Raw genomic sequence first — 26,004 nt, forward strand, 5'->3', positions numbered from 1 at the left:
CCGGTATAACGGATCATACACTCATCGACGGCAAGGTGAGACCCGGGCCGGAATATCTGCATGGATACGGCTTGCATATGGTCAGACCACTCTTCAACGCATTGGAATACCTTCGGAATAGGTGCAGTTTTGTCATATTTGGTGTGGTCAAAGGGACGAAGGTGCCTGTGGATAAGCTGAAACTTGTTGTATGAGATGAACTTGATAAATGAGTGCGCAGGACGTTGATCACCGGGCTTGGGGGGTTTCCAATAGCCTCGTATCGTCTTTTCTTTATGCACACCCATATAAATTACCGCACCAATCGTCGTTAACACCTCTGAAACCGTTGTTCCTTCCCATTTGTGTAGTTTTGAAGTCCGCTCCATTGGGGTATTCCAGCTGTCAATAACGCCGTTTTCTTTGAGCCACGTGATCCAGGAATTTGTGTAAGATACCCATTTCTCAACGAGTGATATGGGTAGAAAAAGCTGGAATAGTTGTAGAGGCGTTGGAGGCAGTGTGTTAATGTGAAAAGGGCGTATTTCTACGTGGAAAGGTTCGAAGTTGGTGCCTCGATGTCGCACTGAGCGTGCTAAAAAGATCAAGGGTCAGGTAAACGATAATGAGCAGCAGCAGTGTGTTGATTGATTGTTGTCTGAGGTTGTCTCTGGTGCGGGTACTCCATCCCGCAGAGTTACTTAAAGTATACGGCTAGGTTACTAACGCAGTTGTTTCATGAGGCCGTGAAGATCATGCCTACCCTGCGACAAGCGACTTTACGATGTCACTCCCTCGAAGAAGGAGCGACTTTTCAACGTCGCTCCCATACAACGAGATGCAGTATATATAGAGTCACTCGTTTCACAATCCTACGTCTACCTAGCTCTCCAGCTTTCAATACAACTTGATTACTCAAGAATACTTCTTGATATTATCAGACGTGATTCGCCACCCTACGCTCAGTGCGCCACGCCCCGTTACAACTGCCAACATAAACCGATCAGGTTATGGTTTACTACGTTGGGAACCTTGACCGTCACAGTAAGTCTTACAATAATACATCATAGGGTCGTGAGCTCTGGCGTATCTGGGGCAGGCCGAGCCGAGAAACGCGTCTCTACAAAGCACTTGACAAGGCCCTTATCCCTCTTCTCCTGCACGTAGTACCCTTTAGCAATGTCATCTATTTTGAAACGATGAGTGAGCATGATAGTAGGATCGATTGTTAGACTTTCGACCCTATAAAGGGGATCTTCCCAATCTGCAGCGTCTGTTAGTGCTTGCGATGTACAACATCTTAGAAGCAGCCGAAAGGAGCAACGGGGCGGACGTACACTTTCGGACTGGAGCTTGGCCGCACCCTATTAGGCGGATCCCGCGCTCCATGAGGGAGCCCACGTTGAAGTGATTAGTGACTGGGTCATCATCAGAATAACTGCCGCTGATACGTGACGGAACACTCACTTCCGACGTAATCACCAATTATGCCAACCGCGCCGAATTTCCTCGTCGACCGGATGCACTCGTTGATCATCTCACTCGTGTCCTGCTCCAGGCCTGCCCATATCTCCAGCCTATGCGCCCATCCTTTGGCATACTCACCGCCGGTGGCATCAATGCTGACATCAACTCCGCCAGGGACCATCTTGTGAATTTTAGACGGAACAGATTCGCCGCTCCCGAGGGTAGTGTAATTGATCGTCTCGAGCTTTTCAATCTTGGACTTTGCATACTCGGTGCGCCAGTTGTTGTCGATGGCTATGACGCGCTTAGCCCCCTTCTGGAACGCCCAGACGCAGGCCATGAGGCCGATGGGACCGAGGCCCCAGATGGCAACGCAGTCATTAGCCTTGACACCTGTGTAGTGGATGCTGTGATATGAGGTAGGCAGAACATCAGACAGGTACAGGCCTATCGAGCTGTTAGGAAGGGGCATGCAGTCTCAGTAGGCGAACAGACTTTTCTCGTCCGGTACAGAATGCGGCAGCCTCATCAAGTTGTTATTGGCGAGGGGAACTCTCACGAACTCGGCCTGGCCACCAGCGTAGCCGCCTGTAAAATGAGAGTATCCAAAAATGCCGCCCATCCGCGAACCATAGAGCGTCTCATGAAGCGTCGACGCATTTGTCTTTTCGCAAGCCGTGGTGAGGTTCTGCTTCCAAAATTCGCATTCGCCACAAGAGACGACGAAACTATTGACGACGCGTTCTCCTGGCGAGAACTTGGTCACAGCTGGGCCGACAGCTTCGACGATGCCGCAGAACTCGTGGCCTAAAATGTCGCCCTTCTCGACCTGAAGAATTGCTGCATGCATGATATGAACGTCGCTGCCACAGATCGTTGTACCGGTAACCCTCAATCGCGTCGTGGTCGTCGATGATTTTAGGCTTACTCGTCTCAACTAATCGGCATGTCAGTAAGTTTATGCTTGCACTTGTCGAGGAATAGGCCAACAAACCAACGCGGACATCGTTCTTGCCCATCCAGACTAACGCCTTCATCTTCTCCCCGCTCTCGTCCGCGTACTTGTCGCCTTCGCGGTCTGGGTTCGAAACATCAACCTTTGTGGCACGGTCTTGGTCGCTATGACCCAAGACTGCCTCCGCCTCCTTTGCCATCAAATTCTCAGCCATTTCAAAATAATATTGCGTAATTGCGGTACAAATTCTAGTTTCTGAAGCAAAGATAGTAAATCTAGTTTCAAATTATCGAAAAGTACACACCGCTTTATCTTAGGCAATGTCACGAATACGAGGAATTAATAAGAGCGTTATTATGTTGTCTCACTTACCGCCCGTGACGAAATCATGAGACAAAACTGGAGTGAGACGTGCAGCAACGGCTAAACAAAAAAGTCACGCAAAGCCGTGTTCAGCAGTAACTTGATGTTTATTTGGCTGAATACCATTGAATCGCTAGAGAGCCCGTATACGTATCTATTGAACACAATCATTTTGACTATGACAAAAGACAGTACTTTAGACTTGGTGCTTGGCCTTCACGGCGAGTTGCAGAGATTGTGCTCCAGATACAGATTGAGGGGAGGTATTACCGTTGCGCGGGGTAGTGCAGCCAAGTTGTGATTATATCATGAGGACATCCAGCAACAAAGTACTCTGTTGATATGCCGCATTGGGCTTCGCGTTGAGAACCACCTGACGCATGAATGATTCCACTTCCACGCAGGTCAGACTGACGCCATAATGTCATAGAATATTCGTACTATTAGAACCCCGCCATTTACGTTTCAATCACAACCCACTGCCTCACGTTAGAAATTCTTAGACCCTCCACCGTCCTTCGTATTCTTTGCAAACAGCTTGCGAACAAGGTATTGCAAATCAAATCAAGATGGCGAAGAACCTATCGACCCCGGATCGGCCAAAGCCATCCTTGCCAGTCAGTTCGATGTTCCTGTACGGATGTGGTGCGGGAATTCTCGGGGTCGCCATGTTAGTTAGACCTCCACAACACGGGTACAGAGAGTTACGCCTAACAAGACATTACAGAATGACTTTCTCTGAGAAGATCGAGCAGTTCTTTACCTCGCGACCAATCGCTGGTTCCGGGCAAGACCTTGGGTCGCCTGATCTTAGTCGCCCCCCGAAACGAAGACGAGATGTGGGGTCTGAACATGGCCATGCACTACGGTCAGGGGGCTCTAGCTGGAGTCATCAGAGCTGTCATGGCCTACAATGGAGTACGAGGGCCATTTAGCGACTTTATGTTTATTGGCATTCGTCTTCTCATTGATCAGACTTTAGAGAATTGGACTGGAGTCGGCGCTCTGCCATGGTACGTTGATGCAAACAAGACAGGTCTGTCTTCTGTGTGTAGTAGAGATACTAACAGCTTCTAGGACGTGGCCTGTAAACGAGCAGATTATAGATATACTTCACAAAACCGTTTTTGCTCTCGCTACTGGGTATTTCACGGAGAGATGGATGTAGTAAAGCTCAGTTCAATAGCTATATATTTATCTTTCTTAAGCTAGTGGCCGCCGATCCAATCCACGAATGAGGCAAGCTGAATCCTACCAGTCTAGCCATCTCTTCTGACTACCTGCGGCACACCATGACCGTGAGCCCTGCTAGACGCCCGCGTAGCCTCTCTACTGGGTAACAATATGGCGCAAAGCCACGACGCCCTTCGCTAGAGCGAAAAGAACTCAGCTATGCCCAACGTGGAAACACGACATCCAGGTTTCTCATGATGATACGTATGATTGACTCTCTAAGATCTGCAGCCAGTAATATCCTACCATGAGGATCAAATCCTTCCAGTGGTTGGCTGAGTCGAGTTAAGCTTACCGCGACGTGGCGTACTAGAGCGTGATTTAGAGGGGGAGGAAATCTAGCAAACCGCCATACCCTTTCTTTACCTTCATCGCAACTCCCACCTCCTTAACCAACGGCTTAGAGCCGGCTTAAGCCGCAGCTCTCTTTCTGTAAGCTTGCCCTTCTGTGATCTCGACCTGGTGTCCAATTGTTAACCATCAACCTTCTATCGCTTTGGTAGTGGAGCTGCGGCCTGCAAGTTCAATTAAGCAGTTAGTCCCATCCCCTCTCCCCTCCTTTAGACCTGCCTCGGATAGACAGATCATAACAGTATCGGACAGAGTTATTAATAATCATACTACCATTCAGAGATATACACGTCTGTCTTCATGGCGTGTCCCAGCTTTAATCCAACGACAGGCTTCACTCTACGTTATTGCCTAGCTGATTCGAACTTTTAGCTCGGGTCACTTGAACTCAACTAACATCAAGGCTTCCCATTTAGCCAGCCTTTTTGCAACCTTGAGACTGGGCGCTCACACAACGGCAGATCATTATGTCTAAAAACAACGTTCGTTAACTACAATGCAAAGAAGCCACTGAATCCAGGAAGGTGACTGCTTGTAATCTTGACAATGGAAAGAAGCCATGACTTCATGTTTTAGGATAGGGGCTTATTGTTCAAATTTTATTATTTTTGATTTCGCTCTCTGACTAACTCTATTTGAGACAGAGAAATGTTCCAGGGTGCCTCGTCGTGCCCCATCTATTCAGTAGATGGGTTCGGCGACGTCGTCTGGTTGGGAAACTTCCTGAATATATCAGCAATATGATCGATGGGGGCGGTCATTAACCCCATCACGGTTTCGGAAGGCGGATGTTCGCCAGCGCTCGGGTGACTCCGAGATGGCACAAATGCCTTAGTCAAGCCAAAGCTCTTGGCCATTGATTCCGACTCGCCGGACTGATTCTGCAGTGCACCTTCAAGAGCTGGCAAATCGCAACGCTCTTCCTCTTCCATGTGCTTAGACAGCACGGTCCAAATCTCCTTGAGCTTCGGAATATATTCGTATTCCTTCGGTTTCAGCTGCTGAAACTCCTTCAAAAGTTCTTTTACCTTTATCTAGTTAGTACTCCATCCTACAGCTATTAGCTCATGGGCCGACTGACTCTATGGTGCTCCTTTCGGTCATCCTCTGCCATTTCTTTACCCTTAGGTCCCAAGTATTTCTCGAAAGCGGGATAGACAATCAGCTCCTCGCCTACTGAGTGGCGAGCGAGCTCCCAGGTAAATTGGTTGCCGTAGCGTTCTTGATGGTCAAGATCTGCTGCGTTGACTACCTCATTATAGTACTGTTCCAACTCGCGGTGGTCCTTGGTTATAGCGTCGGAAATGGAAGTCATTGCAAGAGTTGATTTCAGTAAATGCTGTGTGAAATGGATTGGTCGGTTTTTAAATACAACCCGGAGTTGTGGGGATGTAATGGCGCGTGCCGAGAACATTGATGATAAACTAGTGAACAGGAAGTACCCAGGGGATCAGGTAAGCGAGTTACGCAACCCCTCTGTTCATCACAGAGGGGGCATCACAACCTGTAACTGCGTCGCTCCTGTAACCACTGTCAACCTATAGAAAATTAGCTGTCTGACAAAAATAACCCTGCAAAATCACCCTTTAGAAAAGTGGGCCAAAAGTTTAAAAATTTTTGATCGCTTATTTTTGTCAAGCAGCTAATTTTCTATAGGTTGACAGTGGTTACAGGAGTGAACCAGTTACAGGTTGTGATGCCCCCTCTATGAGGAACGAATAGAGGGGCACTTCGATAGAATATCAGTATCAGTATCAGTATTTATTACGCCCGGGAGAACGGATCTCATAGGGCCGGTGGCTACGCTAAGCTGTCTTCACTTCCCCCGCTATTCGTCCGGACCACCTAAGAGAGCCCCACTCTTCTTGCCAGCTCGTCTCTTTTCCAGCCTCGCTTGCTTGACTGCCTGACAGGCCTGCTTGAAGGCCGATTTCTCCAAGTGTTCAGCATCCTATCCCCAGCAGCTGAAGCATGGTCTGTCAACTTGAGGCTGTTCAATGTCAGTAGTCAGCTGTGGTGTTAGTGTTTAGCATGTTCTGTTTCCCTTTTCACCTCAGTCTTCCCGTCGCCATTGCAAACTTGACTGCCGCTCGCACCGCCTCTAGGTTAGGTGCCCATTTGGGCCCGTCCGACGCTGACTTTCCACCCAGAAAGAAGGAAAGGTTTCCCACCATGCTTTGTCCCGCTTGTCGCATGACTTGACGCTCGGTATCCCATCTTGAGCATCGAAACAGGAAGTGCTCCATTGTCTCTGATGCGCACCCGCACTCGCACATGTCTGACCCTGCGGCCCCTATCTTGCTCAGGTAACTGTTGATCCTCGCCATTCCTGTACGAAGCTGCGAAAGCACGTCGGCTTCTCGTCTCTTTAGGCTGTCGTAAAGCGCTTTCGTATGCTTGCCTGGTAGGGCCCAGTCGATCCGCTTGGAGTAGCCGCCCACTCTGTCGGGTAGTCTTTGTTGCTGGCGTAGCTGCGCCGCCACCAGTCTGGTCCGAGTGGAGCGGGCCTGGTACGGCAGCGATTGCGGCCTGCATTCTGCCCTGGTTGCTCTCTGCGCTTGTCTCTTCGCCTTGCGGCCGATGGCGAGGTCATCGTCCCGGGATGGTATCCATACCATTCTGACCCTGTTACTTCCCTTTCCCAGTCGTTTGATGTGCTCATAGATCTGTCGGATGGTGATCTGACCGGATTGCTGCCGTGGTCGTGCGATCGCTTTCAGTGACGACTGGCTGCTTGACAGCACCGTGAGTTCTCGATGTTACAGCCCATCGGGCATGCAACGCAATGCCATCGCTATCGCCTCCAGCTCGGCTGTGTATGGGTTCTGGTCGTCTCGCGACCCGAGGGTGACCGAGTATCTGGCCACTATCTTGTCTGTCCGGTCCGGCGATCTGTATGCTACGATGCCGCCTATACCTACGAGCCCTTCTCTGTCGGAAGCACTGGTCACAATGACAATGTCGTTGGCGCTTTTGGCTGCTGTTATCGCCGCGTCATGATCAGCCTCGCATACCGTCGACACACGGCTGTGCCACGGTGGCACCGTGTAAGCCTGGATCGTTTCCATCCGCTCGATACCGCTCCCTTCGTGCGCAAGTGCCAGTCGCTTCAGCGGTGACATGTATCTTCGACTCACTGACACCTGGAGTGTTGCGAGCGGGTGCGTCTTTGGCAGGGTCTGGATGTTGATGTATGATCTCGAGCCTGCCTGGGCGTGTCGCTCGCCTACCGTCTGAATGCTAGCTTCCGCTTCCGCCACTGCTGTCGCGACCGTTCGAAAGGCGCCTGTGATGGCTCGTGCTCCCATCTTCTGAGCCCTGTTGAACCAGGTCAGTTCTCTTTCACCCCGTGCGTGCGACCACACGACGGAGGCGTAGTCCATGGCCGGCGCTACGGTTGACACGAAGAGCTGTCTAGCCGTACGCGGGGATAGCATCTTCAGTCTCCTCAGGCACATGGCCGCCGAGAGACCCTTGGTGGCGGCCTCGGCCATGTGCTTCTTGAACCTAAGCTTCGTGTCCATGACCACTCCCAAGATCTTGGCCTCCTGCTTTGGTTTGACTTCTTCCCCTTTGATCGTAAACGGTGTGTGGCTGGTGCGCTCGTCGACGCGTGTGAAGTGCACGATGGTTGTCTTGTCGCACTCAAACGTCGCTCCGCTACGCCTCTCCCACGCCAGTGCACGGTCGATGATGGTCTGTATGCCGTCTCTGTTCGCTTCTGCCGTTGGACCTGTGACCCAGGCTGAGTAGTCGTCGACGAACGCGATCGAGCCTCCCCTCGAGTCTATCCTACTCTGCACCAGGTCTGCATTGAAGAAGAGGAAGAGAACTGGCGACAGCGGTGAGCCTTGCGGGAGGCCCGCCTGCGGCAGCTCCTGTAGCCTAGAGGTGTAGCCGTTCACCGTGATGGTGGCCCTGCGGTCTGAGCAGAACGCATCTATCCACTTGACCAGTTTCTTGGGTATACCTCGTGCTTCCAGCCTCTGCATCAGCCTGTCCTTGAACACACCGTTGTAGGCTCCTTTGACGTCAAAGCTGACCAGGCTGACCACTTTGCGGTTCCGCCATGCTTTGTAGACCTGTTCCTGGAAGAGCAGCAGTGCCTGCTCTGCCGACCGCCGCTTTCTTGCGCCAAAGTGGTTGGTGGGCAGCAGTCCGTACGTTTCGACGGCGTACGAGATGCGGTCCGCCACTACTGCTTCGAGGATCTTGCCTAGCGTCGACAATAGCGAGATCGGCCTCCACGCTTTTGCAATTCTGTAGTCAGCCTTGCCCGGCTTCTTGAGTGGAATGATCTTGGCAGTCCGCCACTGGTCCGGCAGTCGTCCTTCGCCCAGTGATGTATGGAACAGATGTAGTACCCGCTCCTTCACCACCGGCCACAGCTGCTTCCACACCATCGCCGGCAATCCGTCCTCTCCGGGTGCCTTCCAAGCCTTGGCCTCCATGACTTTCTCCTCCACCTCCCCCATCGTCAGGTTCGGCATGGCCACTTCTCTGCGATGCGGCCGTGGGCCTTCATCTTCTATGTCGGTCGGTAGTGGTGGGAAGAACGCGTTGAGCAGTTCCTCCGCCTGTTCAGCCTTGTCTTGTGTTGTTGCCCCGTTTGTTCTTTTCAGCGGAGGCACTTTGTCGCCGTTTGTTTCGTCTCCAGGCTTCAGGTACTTGGCAGCTTGCCAGATGCTGGTCCCGTCGGCGAGGAAGTCTTCCCAGTGTGCCTTCTTCTGCCTTCGGATGGCGTCGTGGTACTCCTTGGCTGCTTCTTTGGCTCGGGTTTCCAAATTGTCGATTCGCTGACCAGCCCGACGCCGGGTCCTCGCTAGGTTCCTCCAAAACGTGTAACTTCTTCGGAGCCTTGTGAGATCTGTCGTCCACCATCGCTTCGCGTACGGCGATGGCTTTGCTCTTGGGACCAGTTCGTGGATCGTGTCTAGGACCACGTCCATCAACCTGTCAGTCTGTTCTTGAACTCCACCGCCCCACGGGAGTGGTGCCAGCTTGTCCTGCACTTTCGCCCTGATCGCGTTCCATGGTGCGTTCTTGAACAGCAGCCTCGAGCCCGCCATCCTCTCTGGTGTCGTGAGATCAAATTCCGTCTCGATGGCCCTGTGGTCTGATCCATGTTCAGTCGGATGGATCCCGCAGTGAACCATCTCGTCTGCCAGTTCAGCCGATGCGAGCATCAGGTCGATCGTACTCTCCCCACCGGGTCCTTCCCACGTCTTCGTCCCCCGCGGGAGGAGACTGAGTAGGCCGTGCTCGTCCATGAGGTCGATGATCGGGCTCGCTTCGCCTTGCCTCCTGCCTGTCACCTCATCGCCTCCCCAGAGCTGGTCGTGGCGGTTGAAGTCACCGGCCAGGATGACGTCCGTCCTTTTCCCCGTGCTGTTGCGAAAACTTGTGATTGTCGTGTGCAACTGTCTCATGGCCGTGTGCAGAGCGTCTTCATCTTTTCCTGCCACGTACACTGACACCACCAAGACTTCTCGGTCGGGCCATCTAAGTATCGCCCCGGTCAGGTCAGCCGAAGGGATGGGCACCTGCTCAGTCTCCAGATCGCTGCGTATCCAGAGCATACTCCGGATCGGCCACTGCGTCTCGTGTCTCTTTGATGGTACGAATTTCGTCCAGTTCCTGTGGTGGTTCGGTGTCGTCATCAGCGTCCCCTCGACCTTCAGCGCGTATGGCTCGGCCACCGCCAGTACTGCATAGTCCTGCAAGTCCCTATCGTTCATCATGCTCAGCTGCACCACATCTCTCTTCCGCACGTTGAGCTGTAGGATCTGGAGGTTAGTGGCCATCGGTCATATGCAGTTGTCGCATCCGACAGTTTCGGCTGAGCGACTCGTGTGGCCCTCCACAGAGAGTGCACTTTGGCTCGATCGCCTGGCAGTCTCGGTGTCGATGGCCCGTCTCCGCGCACTTGCCGCATCGTTGCGCCTTGTTGCATGCGAAAGCTTTATGGCCAATCTCCCAGCAGTTGTAGCACTGAGCCGGGCCTTGGCGCCGCTCAAAGACGTTGGTGCTGGCCGACTCTCCCGCAAGGTGGAAATACCTCTCTTCAAGCAGCCGTCGCGCATCGCTCGCTTTGGTGACGTAGATCACCATCGAGCCGTACATCTTACCATTTACCTTGTCGCTGAGCCAGTGCATCTTGGCGATCGTCACGTCGTTTTCCTTCCCTAGTGCCTCCGCCGCACCTGGCAGCACATTACCGGACGAGTCCAGCACCGCAGTCCTGTTTGCGCCGTCGACCTTGACCGGGTATAGCTGGTCCCTGAGCACTCTGGCGCCCTTGACCACCGTCTTCTCCGCCGCCTCTCTGATAAGCTGCATCTCTGCTTCGTCTCGGCACACCACCTTGATGCGGTCTGGATTCCTCGCATCCTTCACCACGGCTGCGCACCGCCAGCTCTGTCGGCCTTCCCTGACCCGCACCTTCTCTTCGATCGCTTGACGAACTTCTCCAACTTGCGCCTTGCCTCTGTCCTCTTCGCTGACCCGCGAAGTGTCGATGGTGCAGAACAAGGTATCTGTGAATGAGGATGGAGTCGTGCGCATGGACGATAGTGTGTGGATATTGCTTGGCTGGCTCGTAGGCGGGGTGCGGGCTACGTCTGCATACGATGGCTGCATACATGGCTATATGAATATTCACGCCGATTTTCTCATATTCATATTATATTCAACTTATCTTGCAAAACACATATTCATATAACATATTCATGCATATTCATATAAGGGCTCACGTGATGCCAAGCTACCGCAGTAAAGTGAGAGGAACCCATTGATGTAGCTATATAGCCCGAAAACTTCTCAATCGCCCCCGTTTGACCTATACACTATTAAATATCACCCTCTATAGCCTCAGGATCACACGGGAGGCCTACCCCCCCCTCAGCTAACGGTCTAATATGTCCCTCACGCAGCCAGTTGCCGATACACTTAATCTTCTCAATGCTCTCAATTAGCAATCGTAGCCTATCCCATCTAGCTGTGCGCCTAGCCCCCGAAAAGGTCTGCTCTGGCTCTGCTGATTCTGCTGGTACAGATAGGATATCGATAGCTATATGGCTAAGCCGTGGGTATACTATACGAACGTCCTCACTATACTACTATTAAAGGGGCGTAGTACCCTCTGTAAGTGTGATAGGAGCCTCTGAGATAAAGCTATCAAAATTATCCTTGTCCCGTGCTCTCGCTATTATCTTATTTCGCAGTTCTAAGCGCATCTTTGAGAGTATTATATCTTTCTTTCGCTTTAATAAAGTAGGCGTAGCTAAGGATTGCTCTGAGAGCTATATCTAGATATCGTGATTAGTCTCTTTTATCTAGAGACTACGGGCGGCGGCAAACGCGCCCTCGTGCTATTCCTCGGGCTAACATTCTTTGATATAGCTCTTGCGTTTAATAGGATCGAGAAGGAGGGCGGGGGCATATACGGGGCCATCCTCGGCCATAGTGTAATACTTATCGAGTATAAACTAGCACATATCGATAGAGTGAATTATACGATCATCGCGATTGCTCGGCTGCGAGTAGTGGGCCGAATTAGCTGATTAGCATGCCGTATAACGGTATAATCCATGGAGAAAGCAGGAAAATGTAAAACTTAGCCATATACCTTCCACTTTTCGCAGTGTCCTAGGAGAAGGTCCAGCAGCTTAAGTGACTGTGAGATTAATGACATAGCGCCTATCCTGCCATGCAGCCGAAGCTAATGAGGCCGGAGGTGACTAGTACCTATCATCCACAGAGATTAAATCTCATTTGTGCCAATCAGGACCCTCTCCATTATATGAATATGCATGAATATGAATACGAAAGTACATATTATATTCATATCTTATATGGATATGAATATGAATATATTCATGCATATTCATATAAGACCTTATTTGAATATTCATATAGCCATGTCTGGATGGCTGTGGGCTCGTCTGAGCACTGCTGGAGATGCTGTCGGCCATCGTGCTTAGCTGTTCCTTCACCTGCTTCACCTCCTCTTTTACTTGTTTCAACTCCTCTGCCGTCTGGGGTTGTGTTCTCCCTAGCTCTTTCATAACTTGCTCTCGCATCTGCTCAAGGTCTCTTGCAGCCTGTTCACGCATGGATTTGAGCTGCTCGTTCGTCTGCTCTCGCATTATCCTCAGCTGCCTGGTGGCTTCGTGCGAGCGTCTGAGCTCGTCCACCTTCTTCGATTCCTCGGCTGCCTGGGCCTTGATCGTCTGGATTTCCTGCTGGAGTTGGCGTATCATCTCCAGCTGCTCGCTCATCATCCGCGTTGCCGTTCGCTGGTTCTCCATCAACGCGTCCCAGAGCCTCTCTAGCATCTTCCTCTGCTCACTCATCAAATGGGCCGACGTCTCCTGGAGCATCGCTCGGAACATGATCTGCATGGGCGACGCGTGGTTGCCCGTCGCGCCTTCCGTCGTCTGCGATTCTCTGGCCCCGTCGGCCAATCCAGTCTCGCCTTCAGTTTCACCATCCCGCGGCTGTTGTGACCCGTTCCTCTTCACTGTATCACTCCTCTTCTCAATCGCCTGTAGCCTTTCCTGTAGTTTTGCAGTCGGCTTCACAGGTCTTGAGGACCGACGCGCCACGGTGATTGAATCTCCACCTCGCACCAGGATCTCGTCGGCAGTCGCGTCCATTTCGCGGCACCGCGCCCACGGTCGCACCGGCCTCTACGTCCCTCAAAAGGATTGTAAAGATTGTAAAGATTGTCCCTTCAATTGTCGGCGCCGTCTAGGCGCACAAGTCCGTACAGTCACAGGTCCAACCACCTTCGATAGAATATGCCCTCCGGGTAGACACTGGGATGGCTTGTACGGTGGGCGATAGGGGTCACTATTGCAAAACCCTGTGTCAATTTCTTTTGGGCTTAGGCGCTCAGCTCCTTAGTCATCCAAGTACTTCATATAAGCATGAGATATGTACCGCGGACTAGCAGCGGGCCCGCGCGGTGGCCTTCTGCCAGTCCAATTGACAGGTTCGCAGCATCAGGTCCATAATAGTAGTCGGTTTGCAAACCATTTGCCACCATATTGATGCGCAAAACGCGATATCTAGAACTTGGTCCCGACAAGCTAAATTAATTCTTCCAAAACCAGTTCACCAAATAACTTTAGTTTTGCCATTGTCCTGATCGAAAGCGCGCCTATTCCAGAAATAAGGAAAGCCGTCACCCAGTCCCTACCCTAATGGGGCTAGAAATATATAAATGTCGACGCCCATAAAGAAAAACATACATATATGGCATCGACTTTAAGGGCCTAATGTTTTTCGCTATATGATGGTATCTGGTTGAAATTTGGGGTTTAAAGTCTCGACTCTACGTCCTAGCCATGACCATTGTGTACGGTCTTTATCTTAACGTCCCCCCAAACTTGGAATGAGGAGCGGGACAGTGAGGCAGCAGAGGACTACCGCAGTAATCCCGCGTCTGGTCAGCAGCGGACTAGCGTAGCAACCTCGTGCTTAAATGGGTCTAGCGACTTCATCCGCTGTGACAAAGGGGGCATATTGTCCATCGCTGAGGCTGCTCGGCTCTGGATTGTGAGCGTGATCAAGTCGTCATATACATTTTGTTGGAATAATTGGGAGCTTCCCCCTTACTTCAGGGTCACATCAAAAAGTCCTAGATTGAAAGTTGAAAGTCCTAGATGGAATCGCATGGGATATAAACCCCTAGGGAGCTCTCACCATGACAATAATAATAACAACCTTGATTTTATTAATCACACCTAGCATCACTGCGCAATTCAACAACACATTTCCACTACTAACTCGATGCGCAGCAGCTCAATAAATCGGACGAGGAGGAGGAGGAGGACGAGGAAGAGATGGAAGAGGACAATTGAGTGTTGGTGCTGTCCAGTTCGACCGTCATGGTGGCGGCCGATGTCTGTAGGACTAGATAGAAATCTGCTTTGCTGGTCTGCAGCGACCCCGCAGCTTTGATTACGTCCTCTGTAACGCGAAAAAAAATCCAAGAATCTATGCTGAGGTACACGTAGCAATGTACTGCGGGTCGGGTTGCCCATCTCGCTAACCCATTTTGTCTCTCTTCCGGTGGTTTTTGGGGTTTTGCAACAGTGACCCCTATAGCCTGCCGTAGGCTTGTACGGTGGGTCTCAAAAAGTAACGACACATTTTCCCGTACCCCGCTTTCACTTCTACCTCCACCAAAATCATCACCAACTTCAATCATTCATCACGCAGTCAATTTACGTCCAAATGGCCCCAAAAAGACATCATTCTCCTCATACGCGAACGAGGATTATTTGGAGATACAATTCGGGCGTGTCGGCCGCCCAGATCGCGCGGGAAGAGGGCGTCTCTCGACATACAATTTACGGTGTGGTACGAAGATATCGCGACCAAGAGAGTGCCGCGGACCAACCCAAGTGCGGTCGGCCGCGTATCATTGGAGAGAGGGAAAGAAGGAGAATTTTGAGGGTTATTGCCCAAGATCCTCATCTTCAGATACATGAATTAATTGAGGAAGCCAGGTTAAGCTGCTACAGGGCAACTTTAATCTCATACCTACGGAGAGAAAGAATCATACATTATAAGTCTCTTCTTCGACCTTTCCTTAGTAAAGCTAACGCCAGAAAGCGTCTACGCTTTGCATGGCGGAATGTTCATATGGCTGAGGACTTTTGGGAGAAATGGACCTTCTCTGATGAGGTTATTATCGCTCGAGGAGAAGGCCAGAGCCGTACATGGGTTTTCTATAAACCGGTATATGTTCTTTTCATAACTGCGACTTTTCTGACTATTTCCAGCACGAGAGACTCTTCAGACGGAATATTCAGACACGCGTACGACCGACAAGGCACTCACAGATGTTCTTTAGCGCTTTCAATCATCGCAGGCGCCTCCCGATGGTCCCCCTAGCCGGCGATCCAGAAAGCCCTCGCGGCGGAGTAACTACGCAGATTATCCTCGCATACTTATAGCGATACCTTCCCCGGATTATGACAAGGAATAGTTACTTCCAACATAACAACGCCAGCACATTTACAGCCCACATCATACGAGACTAGATCTATAAGTGGTATGAGAGTCAAAGGGCCGAGGTGGTAGACTGGCCGCCTTGCAGCCCAGATCTCAACCCCATAGAAAACCTATAGGCGATCCTCAAAGAGAGGATTTGTAAGGGATATCCAGAGCTCACGTATATGCCTAAGACCGACGAAGCAAAGCAGGCTCTTATTGCAGCTGCGATCGAGCTATGGGAAAAGATTAAGCTAGAAGTCATCGATAACCTAGTCTACTCAATAAAGCGAAGAATATAGGCTATTGTGCGCGCCCACGGCTAGTATACTAAGTATTAGATACACCAAAAGATGCAACTCTCAATTATCTACAGATTAATATAGAATACGATGCAACTGGCCTCCATTTGGCTGCGTAATAAGGCGCTGAAGATGTAGTCTCATTTGGTGGTGGTACTGATACAGCGGGGAAACCCGGAATGTGTCGTTACTTTTTGAGACCCACCGTACCCCCTCGTCTGGTTTGATTCCCCGACTCTAGTTTATCTGGCTTGCCAAGAGACCTACTTTTTATTACTTATTGCATGTGAATCTTCTAGACCGCTAAATTTGGGATGTCTGTTTCTTTGCAATGCGTTTTTCTACGAGACACACAAACCCATACAACACCGCCCCCCTGCTGAAAACAACTGTGAGCCCTATGGACTGCCAATCAGATGCATTTGCAACAATCAACAATTGATACCCTCAGGAGCATTTCTGCGTACTCAAGAGCACTTTCAATCGACAAGCCTGGTGTTTCAGAACTAGAACCGCGGTATGTCTGTCTGAACTTCCCCTAGCTTCTAGATTGTCCGCGCTTACTGCACATCATATGACCTATCCCTTCAATTGTGATAAGCCTCCCGGATGTAACTCGCCCCACATCACCACTATCACATGTCCAGTACATGAGGGGAACCTCGCGATGCATCATTGTCGCACTGAGCGTGCTAAAAGGATCAAGGGTCAGGTAATCGATAATGAGCAGCAGCAGTGTGTTGATTGATTGTTGTCTGAGGTTGTCTCTTGTGCGGGGTACTCCCTCCCGCAGAGTTACTTAAAGCATACGGCTAGTGTCAGACAATTGGCTCCACAGGGATCATTGATGGCACCAGTCAATTGATGAGAATTATCTAAAGAACAAAAGAAATTGAACAGCCATGTGTTCAGGCAGAGCTATTTAAGCTCATATCGTTAGGATTGGAATCCTTGATGCGACAAGTTGGATGTGAAACCGGATACACGACCCCAAAGTATGAGCCACGTCTCATATCCAGTCGCACGAACCTAGTGGTGATATGCGACAATCAGTCTATAACCAGATGAAGTTAAGCGCTGGGGGAGATTGTAGGTAGGAGGACGCATACACGGGGCATATGACTCGCCCCACAAGAGCCTAAAAGCATGTGTACATTAGTACTTATAACCGCGATCTACAGAGGTTGGTAGCCCGTTGTAGATAGAGGTTTAAGGAGAAAAGTGGGAAGTCTGGAGACGGCTGGCCAAACGCTAAATGGCGTTTGGCGAAGTGGGGCGCAACGGATAAAAATTCGGAGCGCTTCGGCTGTCGGCCAAACCCCGCTTACCGGGCATGGCTGCCGGGGAATGGCGGCTGAAACCGAGTAGGAATAGAACCTGAACCTGAACCTAAACCGTCGCAAACCCTTTTTGCCTTGGGAAAACAGCTGAGAACATCGCACCACGCATTGACAGCCACCGGCTTGAACATCATAACATAATGAGCCGTGACCCTTGCCTTCAGTCCTCGAAACAAGAAGCCGCTACCAGCATTCTGACCCCGATATGTTCGCCAAAGGAATCGTGTGCTGCAGAAGAATCCAGGGACGACGTTGTCTACCTCGGGGCGTTCCCGCGACGGCCAGATCACGCGACGGATAAGAATTCAACGTCAGACATTACCACAACCACTGGCAGAGTCCACAAACCCGGGGAGAACAGGCCCATCCGGCTCCGCCGCAAGGATCCGGGCCGAGGAACAAAATCAAGGGGGGGGGGGGGGGGGGCAAAGGCCCAGGTTGCACGATGGTACCAGAGTCGATAAGATACCAGAATATTCGAATAGGTCATGCGAGAGACTCCAACGGACAGGTATATGGCTTTTTCGATGAGGCAGGACGTTTCCGCCGTCGGGTGGAAGTCGATCGCTCTCGTCGAGGCGCAGATCCCGGCCCTTTCATAGCCTTGGAGCCAATATCGCATGAACAGGTGCTATACAGTCGACCGTACCAAAACATGTCAAGCCGACAGGTGCGAAGCAAGGTCCGTCAACGATTGATGGAAGAGTCCATTCGTTCAACGCCCCAGGGGGAGATATAGCTGACTCGACTGGCGAGTTCTCTTCATGCTCGCTTGCGCTGCATGAGCTCACGCCTCAAACGTTTTAGGGGGAGCTTATATTTCCATTGCGACTGTCGCTAAGATTGCCGGAGAATGTTCTGCAGGTACTTTCGCCTTCTCTTGCCGGCCTCAACATGCTCATCCTACAGTCCTCCGTTTCTCCTTCGCCTGCAGGAGGCCGTGTTTATCACCTACCTGCTCTTGTGCTTGAAGAGATGGGCCATCGGGTTCGGTAGTCTGTCTGTCATATGGCGTTTGCTCGCGCGATGATAACGGCCTCGAATCGATATCTTGGCGTTGGAGCCGGAGCCGAGTAACCGAGTGGTACAGATGCTGGCTGGGATGCCGGGGTCAGTGCGGATATAAGGATAAGTTCTGATAGCCTGAGATATTTCGGGGATCATGTAGATACGATACGCAATCTAGTTTTCCGTGTTAGCTATACACGAATCTCGTAAAAGAAAGGAGGCGGCTGCAAGTTGAGACCTTGTCAAGATCAGGTCGCTCATTCAATGGTGTCACACGGATAGGGGTTATCCGAGCCGGATCGAGACTATCCGAAGGATCAAACACATAGAAGTCTCCGCTCTGGCAGCGGACTTTAACTATAAAAGACTAACCTTTAGACCCTCATTAGATAGAGAAATTAAGAGTCATTCGTTGCCCGATTCACCGAGGGACCTTCTGCCCGGTCGTCAGCTAGTCATGCACCCGTACCGAGCGACAGACCTCATTGATGTCTGTTGAACCGGTTTCGCGTTACAGCCACTCAGTGTCAAGATGCATCCTTCACATCAGAAGGCCAGCCAAATTGCTCATAACTTCTCAACCTAAAAATAGCAGGCCATATGCGAGCTAAATCTTTATCAATCTCGCTGCTTCAATCTCGCTGCTGCATGCTTTGGTGTGGATTAAGGGGCTGGCGTAGACATCCTGGGTGGGAGTCCGTGCGAAACTACGCTGGAGCACAATTACTCTATGTACACAACAAAGGCCCGCCCGTCTTATATTTGGTTTACGCTGCAGGGAAATGGTCAGCAAATGCGAACGGTGAGTAGGGATTTCTTCCACACGTTTCCTGAGCACGGACAAAAGGTATATAGTTTAATGAAACACAAGCAGTCCTTGGTACAATCGGTAGCGTAGTTACTTCGAACCACACGTTCTATTATCAGCTTCCATCTGATTGATGGCGTGCCATTTCCTCCGATCACTAGATGGTAGGGATAGCATTTGGTCTTGGGCTCTTGAGATAACGGCAATCATTTCTTCTCTAGACCAGCTACCAAACCCGCTCTGGGTTTGAATTCTTACTTGACAGCATGGAGCTCAACCTTAAATTAAAATGATTCATTGGCCAAGGGAGAGTTGAACATCGACACAACCTGCTGGATGTTATGGCTGGGTTACTCGAGGGTGCGCCACATTGAGCACCGCCTTGCCCAGATCTGGAAAGATGCTTCCCTCATTCTTGTGGCTGCCACTTTGCGTGAATCCCCCTTTTTTTTTTCCCTTTTGATTGTTGAGGAAGAAACCATCCTCTAAGCCCTCTTATACGGAATCGTAGCTTTCAATGCCACCCTTGGCGAAAGCGAGACGAGAGATATAGCCAAGAGGACATTGCCAAGAGGACACTGCTTTCTCTCAGTCAGCGGTCAAGTGCCATGACTCGGAATAAATGGACTTGTTAGAGGGTAATCCATTGTACATAACCTCATTGCGCACGTTAACAAGATAAAATGACTCTAGGACATCTTACCAAGTCTTGCAATCTTTGACGCCGGGGCGGCTGGTTTCGCGCATTAATCATCTGCAACCTCAACGATCCGAGGGCCGAGATGCAAAATCACAAGTGTAAGTAAAACACACCAAGTTCCCCCGAAAAGTCCGAATAGGGAAGGTTCAAATCTATTGTTATGACAGTCTATTCTTAAATGGAAAGTCCTAATTTGTATCAGAGATGCTGTTCGAGACTTGTCCGTCTTCCTACGAGTCGTCCAACACTACTACCGAACTCATCACCAGGCAGTCTCCGTTCGAACACTTCGGCGGAAAACTCGGATATAATGTGGGATGGTCCAAAAACATGGCAGCGCTTGTCTCCCAAGCGAACTTTTCCAGTTCTGTGCGTCAGTGATGCGGACATGGGTTGAGATAGATATGGAGAATCTTTGAGCTAATTGGCGAAAATAGCAGAGACCCCAGAACGTACGGGGAATACCATCATCCCAACGGAAGAGACCTTGAGACCTTGTAACCTTTCCAAGTAAGTATCTCCCAAACCATGCTTTCCTTTCCGTGCAACAAGGTGTGAACGATATCGTATCTCACAAGTGAGAACGATATCGTATCTCACAAGTGATGGACGAGGTCGTGGTGGGGTAAGAAATCCCCCTTTCAACGCCGAAGCTGTCGCTCGGCACGGATGTATGACTAGCTGACGACCGGGCAGAAGGTCCCTCGGTGAATCGGGCAACGAATGACTCTTGATTTCTCTCTCTAAGGAGGGTCTAAAGGTTAGTCTTTCATAGTTACAGTCCGTTGTTCCTAGCGAGCAGAAGATGCCAGAGCTGAGACTGCTATGTGTTTTATCCTTCGAATAGCCTCTATCCGGCTCGGATAGCCCCTATCCGTGTGACACCATTGAATGAGCGACCCGGTCTTGACAGTACTGCTCGTTCGAAAAGGCCCTCTTTGGCAGTTGAGAGTGATCGGGAGATGGTAGTCGCATTTCGGAACTCAGGGCGGCCGCAGCGGAATAGCAAGCGGCCGCGATGGCTTGACGACTGTGAAATAGAATGAGACATATCTCACAGTTTCATTTTCATTGAATGTTTAACTTTGGAAGATTTGGCACGGCAGTTGTGGTTGATTGATGTCGAGAATGCAAGTGGGTGTAAGTCGGGTGGATCGCCGGATCCCACAGGTCACTGGGAAATATCTTATTGACATATAGCCCCGCTCCATTGGACCTGGCGAGCCAGAGGCAGGGCGGAGACCATGAATCAGGCGGCATGGCGGCCGTCTGAAATGGTTCTAAACCCATGTCGAACATGTCCCTAACCTCCGATGCCCCATGTCCCTGCTGAAAAGGGTTCGTCCATGTCGGCGGGGAGCTGTCCGCCTCCGGCCTGTGCATGCTCCACGAATCGGCTATGCTGGCACCGCTTGAGCTCCCGTAGTCGGGACTCAGCGAACTGTCGTGGGTGTGGAAGGCCGAAGAACCAGCAAGCAGCCCATTCACAGATTTCTTCGCCTCATTGGCGATGTATTTCTGGATGAGAACGCAATTGCAGTCCGTATGCCGCAATAATTGGGTCTTCAGGTAGTAGATCTCGGCAGTCAAAGAGTCGAAACACGTCGAGAGATAGCGGTTTTGGTCCTCCATGGCTTGTTCGCAAGAGGCGAGTGCTAGGGCTTCATCACGCTTTCGGTGACGACACTTGGTTGCAGCAATGCGGTTTCGTTCAAGGACTCGGCGCCGGCGGGGATCCTTGATTAGATCGTCATCATCAAGCTCCTCTTGTTGGCCCGCTGCCTTCTGCTCTTTTGGCTGCTTCTTTGGGTTTCGGCCCCTTTTCCTTGGCTTAGGCGACTCTACTGCCTACCCAGGGGGTTCGACTCCGAGGGCGCCGAAATGGCTTGTGATCGTCTCCGGTTGCGGGGCCGGCGGTTCAACTTTTTGTTTCCCTCAACAGTTGGCAGTGTGTTTTGCGGTGCTTCGTTACCTCCGAGTGTCTTGAATTCCGTGGGCTGAGTCGGTGATGCGATGTAGGAGGATCCGAGACCCACGTCTATCGGGACCGGGGAGGTATCAATCGCTTATTCAAAGAATGTGCCTATTTGACTTGGCGTCGGCTGATACGTAACGTTGTTCCGAGACATTGGGGAAGCAGTACTCGTCTGACTGGATGGCGAGATCATTTGGTACGGTGTGGTGGCGAAAACATCTAGGTGAGAACAGAACGTAAGATCTCCCACCGGTGTAGAACACGACTGGACGAAGGCTAGCATTAAGGGTCCAGCTCCGCGGATTGTAATCGCTATCCCGGATAGTATTATGCTTGATAGCCATGAGGTCTGGGATAAGGGTGCTCAACAAACAGGCTGCCAGCAGGATGCTGGAGGCCAATGACGCAGACGCAGACGCAGTCTTCAGTGGCGCCCCTGCCCGATATATAGCTTGCACGACCACAACAGACCTCGGTGTAGGTGCAATCAAGTAGGGGGGGCCCCCAATTTGATGCCCCAAAGAGATGTTTCAGAGCCTTTCCAGGGCCCCAACGGGGTTGTGAAGGAGGGGGAGGGATGGGCCCCGGTGACACAAGCGTGTGCTTCTAACCGGCAGGCAAAAACAAGAAACCTCTGCACGGACCCACTCCGCCGATGCTGCCTAAAGATCCCAGCCCACGGAAAAGCAGACCGAAATGTATCGAACGGCATTTGCCGTGCTAGTACCCCACGCCGCGTCTCTCGACAGCGGTTGGCGCCAGCCGTTCACCTCAAGGTTTTGGCCATCTGGTGGAGTGTTTCAATTGGCACACACGTGTAATCGAAGATCGGTGGGTTGTGATCAGGCTCGGCAAAAATTGGGACACGTCGATTTGCCGGCTTCCGTCGGCGGTGTTCCGGCATTGGTTTCAGGGTCACTGCAACAGGCATACGCGTCGCGACCAATGGTCCAATGGTCCAATGTAAGTGGCACTGGAGGTATATTTTTTCCGCTGATCCCGAGTATCTCACTGCAACAGTCCGGACACATATCCTAGTGGATTCGTGGACGAGGGTCTCAGCCAGGCATGGTACTGTACCATTAGGCTGGTAGATAAGACAAGGCAGGCGAAGATGACGAAGACCAGGATGCACCGCACCTAATATCCCCCAATATCTTCTCTCGTCCTAGCAAATGCCGATGTCGAGCCAAACGTACTTTTTTGAACTCGGGGCGAACCCAACTGTTCCCCACGATTTTTTCCACCTCATTCATATTCAGTGGATTTTTTTTTTCAGAACCCACCTTTTTCATTCCCGGAGTGACTCGTAACCACCCATGGAATGGAATGGATTTTATTTCGCCCGGATGGAATTTCCCTCGAGGGCCTCTGCGCTAAGCTATTTACGTACCGTACAGTGCTTCCATGATCACCCCAAGCCTCGGAGTTTCACTTTCACAAACTGGTCCTACCTCGTGTGCATGCATCACAGGCCTGCTTGAAGGCCAATAACCACCCATACCAACAGACACCCCCAGCGGACTGCGATCTAGCCAAACTGCCAGCCAAGATCCGAAAGCTTGCATCTGCTAGGACGCAAACACAGTGTCACATCGTATTACTAAGGCCGCTCTAACACACGGGGAGCTGATACAGACACAGCTAGCTGTGCAATTATCATCACGTGCCTTTTCGCACAGCTAGCTGTGCCATTATCATCTCTTATGTAAGCCCAAAAAGGGGTAACATACTTCAAATTGGCACACCAATTCAACGATCAATAGCTTATGCGGCTTCAATTCAACGATCAACAGCTTCTGTGACATTAAATCCACGACCAACAGCTTCTATAGCACCCATTCAACTTGCCGCGCCTTTCTTCTGCGGCATCAATTGAACGATCAACAGCCTCTGTGGTATCAATTCAACTTACCGCGCCTTTCTTTTGCTACAATGAACCCAATTGAGGGTCCCCGTTGCTTCCCTGATGATGCCCTTCCTCCTGAATGCGACTACAACTCTCTGGAGGAACTACGTGCAGCAATCAATGCTTGGGCAGCGCCACGAGGCTATGCCTTTGTGACCCAGAAGTCTTGGAAGACCTCTAGTAAAAGAACTGGAGTTATCTTCGGCTGTGACCGAGGAGGGCGCCCTCCTCGGCCAAAGAAACGGCAACGGCAGACGACATCACGTCGTACGGAATGCCTCTTCTCTGTGATAGCAATGGAGAGCCTATGTAAGACTACATGGAGTGTAAGGCATCGCTCCAAGCCTGACTTTGGTCGACACAATCACGAACCAAGCCTCAGTCAACTGGCACATCCAACACATCGTCAGCTATCGTCCTCAGATAGAACAACAGTCCAACAACTCGCCAATGCCGGCGTTGCGCCAAAGGAGATTAGTTCCTACTTACGTACGAACTCGGATTCACTTGCTACACAGCGAGATATCTACAATTGCATTGCACGGGGCAAACGAGAGCTTGCCAAAGGTCAAAGCAATATGCATGCCCTTGCCAATGAGCTTGAGAACCAGGGCTTCTGGAGTCAAATACGCCTCGATGAGACCGGCAGAGCTATAGCGGTATTATTTGCACACCCAAAGTCACTGGGATACGTCAAATTATATCCTGAAGCGCTTATATTGGACTGTACATATAAGACCAATAAGTACGGGATGCCTCAACTCGATGTAGTTGGTGTTGATGCTTGTCAACGATCCTTCTGCATTGCATTTGCATTTCTGAGTGGCGAGGAAGAGGGGGACTTTATCTGGGCTCTGGAACGGCTACGGTATATGTACGAGCTTCATGGAGCGGCCCTTCCATCTGTGATACTTACAGATCGCTGCCTTGCTTGTATGAATGCTGTTTCCTCCCCTCTTGTTTCCCTGAATCAGCCTTACTCTTGTGCCTTTGGCATATCAATAAGGCAGTTCTGGCCCGTTGTCAACCCGCATTTACTCGAGATAAAAGCAATCCTCAAGGACTTGAAGAGTGGAAGAAGTTCTACGACTCTTGGCATGAGATTGTAGCCTCAACAACTGAGGATATCTACAACGAGAGGCTTGAGAAGTTCAAGGAGCGTTACCTCGCCAACTACGTTGACGAGGTGGGCTATATCATAGAGACCTGGCTGGCCCCCCACAAAGAGAGGTTTGTGAAGGCGTGGGTTAATCAACACCTTCACTTCGAACAGTTTGTCACATCACGGGCTGAGGGCATCCATCGGCTTATCAAGACCTATTTGAAAACCTCGCAAGTTGACCTCTTTGAGGCCTGGAGGGTTATCAACCTTGTTCTGTTGAACCAGCTCGCTGAAATCGAGGCAACCCAAGCTAGGCAGCAGATCACTACACCTCTTCAGCTATCTGGGTCATTGTATAGCAATATCCGTGGTTGGATATCACATGATGCCCTGCGGAAGGTTGAGGCTCAACGGGAACGGCTATCAGCAGAATATCCTGCATGTACAGGGGTTTTCACTAAGACTCTTGGACTGCCTTGTGCTCATACCCTTCAGCTTTTGCAGGTGCAAGATCAGCCCCTTCTACTGCATCATTTCCATTCACATTGGCATCTCAAACGCTCAGGAAGCCCCCAGCTTCTCATTGAGCCTCGCAAGCAGTTCGACCGTCTAACAGCTAGTTCAACGCTGCGACCAACAAGCACACAGCGGGAGCCTTGTGCATTTGAAGCTATTGAGAAAGCAGTACAACCAAAGGCACCGCCAAAGTGTTCGAAATGTGGCGAGGTTGGCCATACTATGAGGTCTAAAGCATGCCCCTTACGCTATGAGCATCTATTGCCGGCCTCCACCGAGACCGCTACGACAATGCATACAACAACACACACATCTACTCGCTCTATGACCCGCTCATTATCCCCGGGATCCCCATCAGGGGCCTCTATTGTCTCTGAGACTATTACAATAACACATACAACAACACACACAACAACCCGGGTGCTATCTCCCTCGGCAGCTAAGCCAGCAGCCGCCAAAGAGGCGCCTGTATTACGAGCTAATGACCCCCGTGCCATCTATCAACGATACAAAGAATCACGAGAGGCCTGGTATGCTGCGTTGCCTCGGGAACCCCCAAGACTAATCAGCTATATCGGAGGGCTATGGGGCTGCCAACCCGCTATAGTAAAGCGGACTATGACTGGTGCCTTGACTATAAGCAAATGGGGAGACATTGCAAGGCAGGAAGAAGCATTAGAGATTGGACTAAGGAGGAGATGATGAGTTATCTTGATTGGGATAAGGCTGAGAATGAGCGTGTTGAACAGAACGTAGGGATAGAGATGGCAGAGCAGCCTTTCTCAGGGCGGCGAGGTATGCAGGAAATATGGGATGCTGCCGAGAGAGATCTTGAAGTACAGGAGAGATGGTACGGAAATGGGAACCCCCCCAATTAATATTTATAGGAATAATACGGTATGCAATTGGTATATATCATCATAAAGACAAAGAAAAGGCTAATCTCCGAGTATAATTATAATAACCCAATTGCTTGATTGAATAGAGCTATG

The 26,004-nt window shown here is 50.8% G+C and overlaps 5 protein-coding genes across 5 annotated transcripts; 2 read left to right on the forward strand and 3 right to left on the reverse strand.

The window, feature by feature from the left end:
- Positions 1–1,043: 1,043 nt before the first annotated feature.
- Positions 1,044–2,615, reverse strand: MRS44_017552 (uncharacterized protein; the record flags this gene model as incomplete). The annotated part of the gene is made up of 6 exons (XM_065615463.1): positions 1,044–1,243; positions 1,317–1,397; positions 1,447–1,893; positions 1,942–2,286; positions 2,375–2,383; positions 2,441–2,615. 6 exons carry the CDS (start codon positions 2,613–2,615, stop codon positions 1,044–1,046), a joined length of 1,257 nt encoding a protein of 418 aa, XP_065471535.1.
- A 718-nt stretch (positions 2,616–3,333) lies between these two features.
- On the forward strand, positions 3,334–3,855 carry MRS44_017553 (uncharacterized protein; the record flags this gene model as incomplete). The annotated part of the gene is made up of 3 exons (XM_065615464.1): positions 3,334–3,434; positions 3,511–3,800; positions 3,842–3,855. 3 exons carry the CDS (start codon positions 3,334–3,336, stop codon positions 3,853–3,855), a joined length of 405 nt encoding a protein of 134 aa, XP_065471536.1.
- A 1,170-nt stretch (positions 3,856–5,025) lies between these two features.
- Positions 5,026–5,663, reverse strand: MRS44_017554 (uncharacterized protein; the record flags this gene model as incomplete). Its single annotated transcript, XM_065615465.1, has 2 exons — positions 5,026–5,376; positions 5,430–5,663. The coding sequence occupies 2 exons, from the start codon at positions 5,661–5,663 to the stop codon at positions 5,026–5,028; spliced, it is 585 nt and encodes a 194-aa protein (XP_065471537.1).
- A 530-nt stretch (positions 5,664–6,193) lies between these two features.
- MRS44_017555 (uncharacterized protein) lies at positions 6,194–13,005 on the reverse strand (the record flags this gene model as incomplete). The annotated part of the gene is made up of 7 exons (XM_065615466.1): positions 6,194–6,338; positions 6,401–7,041; positions 7,270–10,134; positions 10,180–10,437; positions 10,484–10,884; positions 11,277–11,425; positions 12,245–13,005. The coding sequence occupies 7 exons, from the start codon at positions 13,003–13,005 to the stop codon at positions 6,194–6,196; spliced, it is 5,220 nt and encodes a 1,739-aa protein (XP_065471538.1).
- A 10,415-nt stretch (positions 13,006–23,420) lies between these two features.
- On the forward strand, positions 23,421–25,890 carry MRS44_017556 (uncharacterized protein; the record flags this gene model as incomplete). The annotated part of the gene is made up of 3 exons (XM_065615467.1): positions 23,421–24,268; positions 24,445–25,542; positions 25,620–25,890. 3 exons carry the CDS (start codon positions 23,421–23,423, stop codon positions 25,888–25,890), a joined length of 2,217 nt encoding a protein of 738 aa, XP_065471539.1.
- Between the last annotated feature and the right edge of the window lie 114 nt (positions 25,891–26,004).

The sequence above is a fragment of the Fusarium solani genome (assembly GCF_023522795.1).
Source record: "Fusarium solani strain SB1 chromosome Unknown bctg00000014, whole genome shotgun sequence".
Lineage (NCBI taxonomy): Eukaryota > Fungi > Ascomycota > Sordariomycetes > Hypocreales > Nectriaceae > Fusarium > Fusarium solani.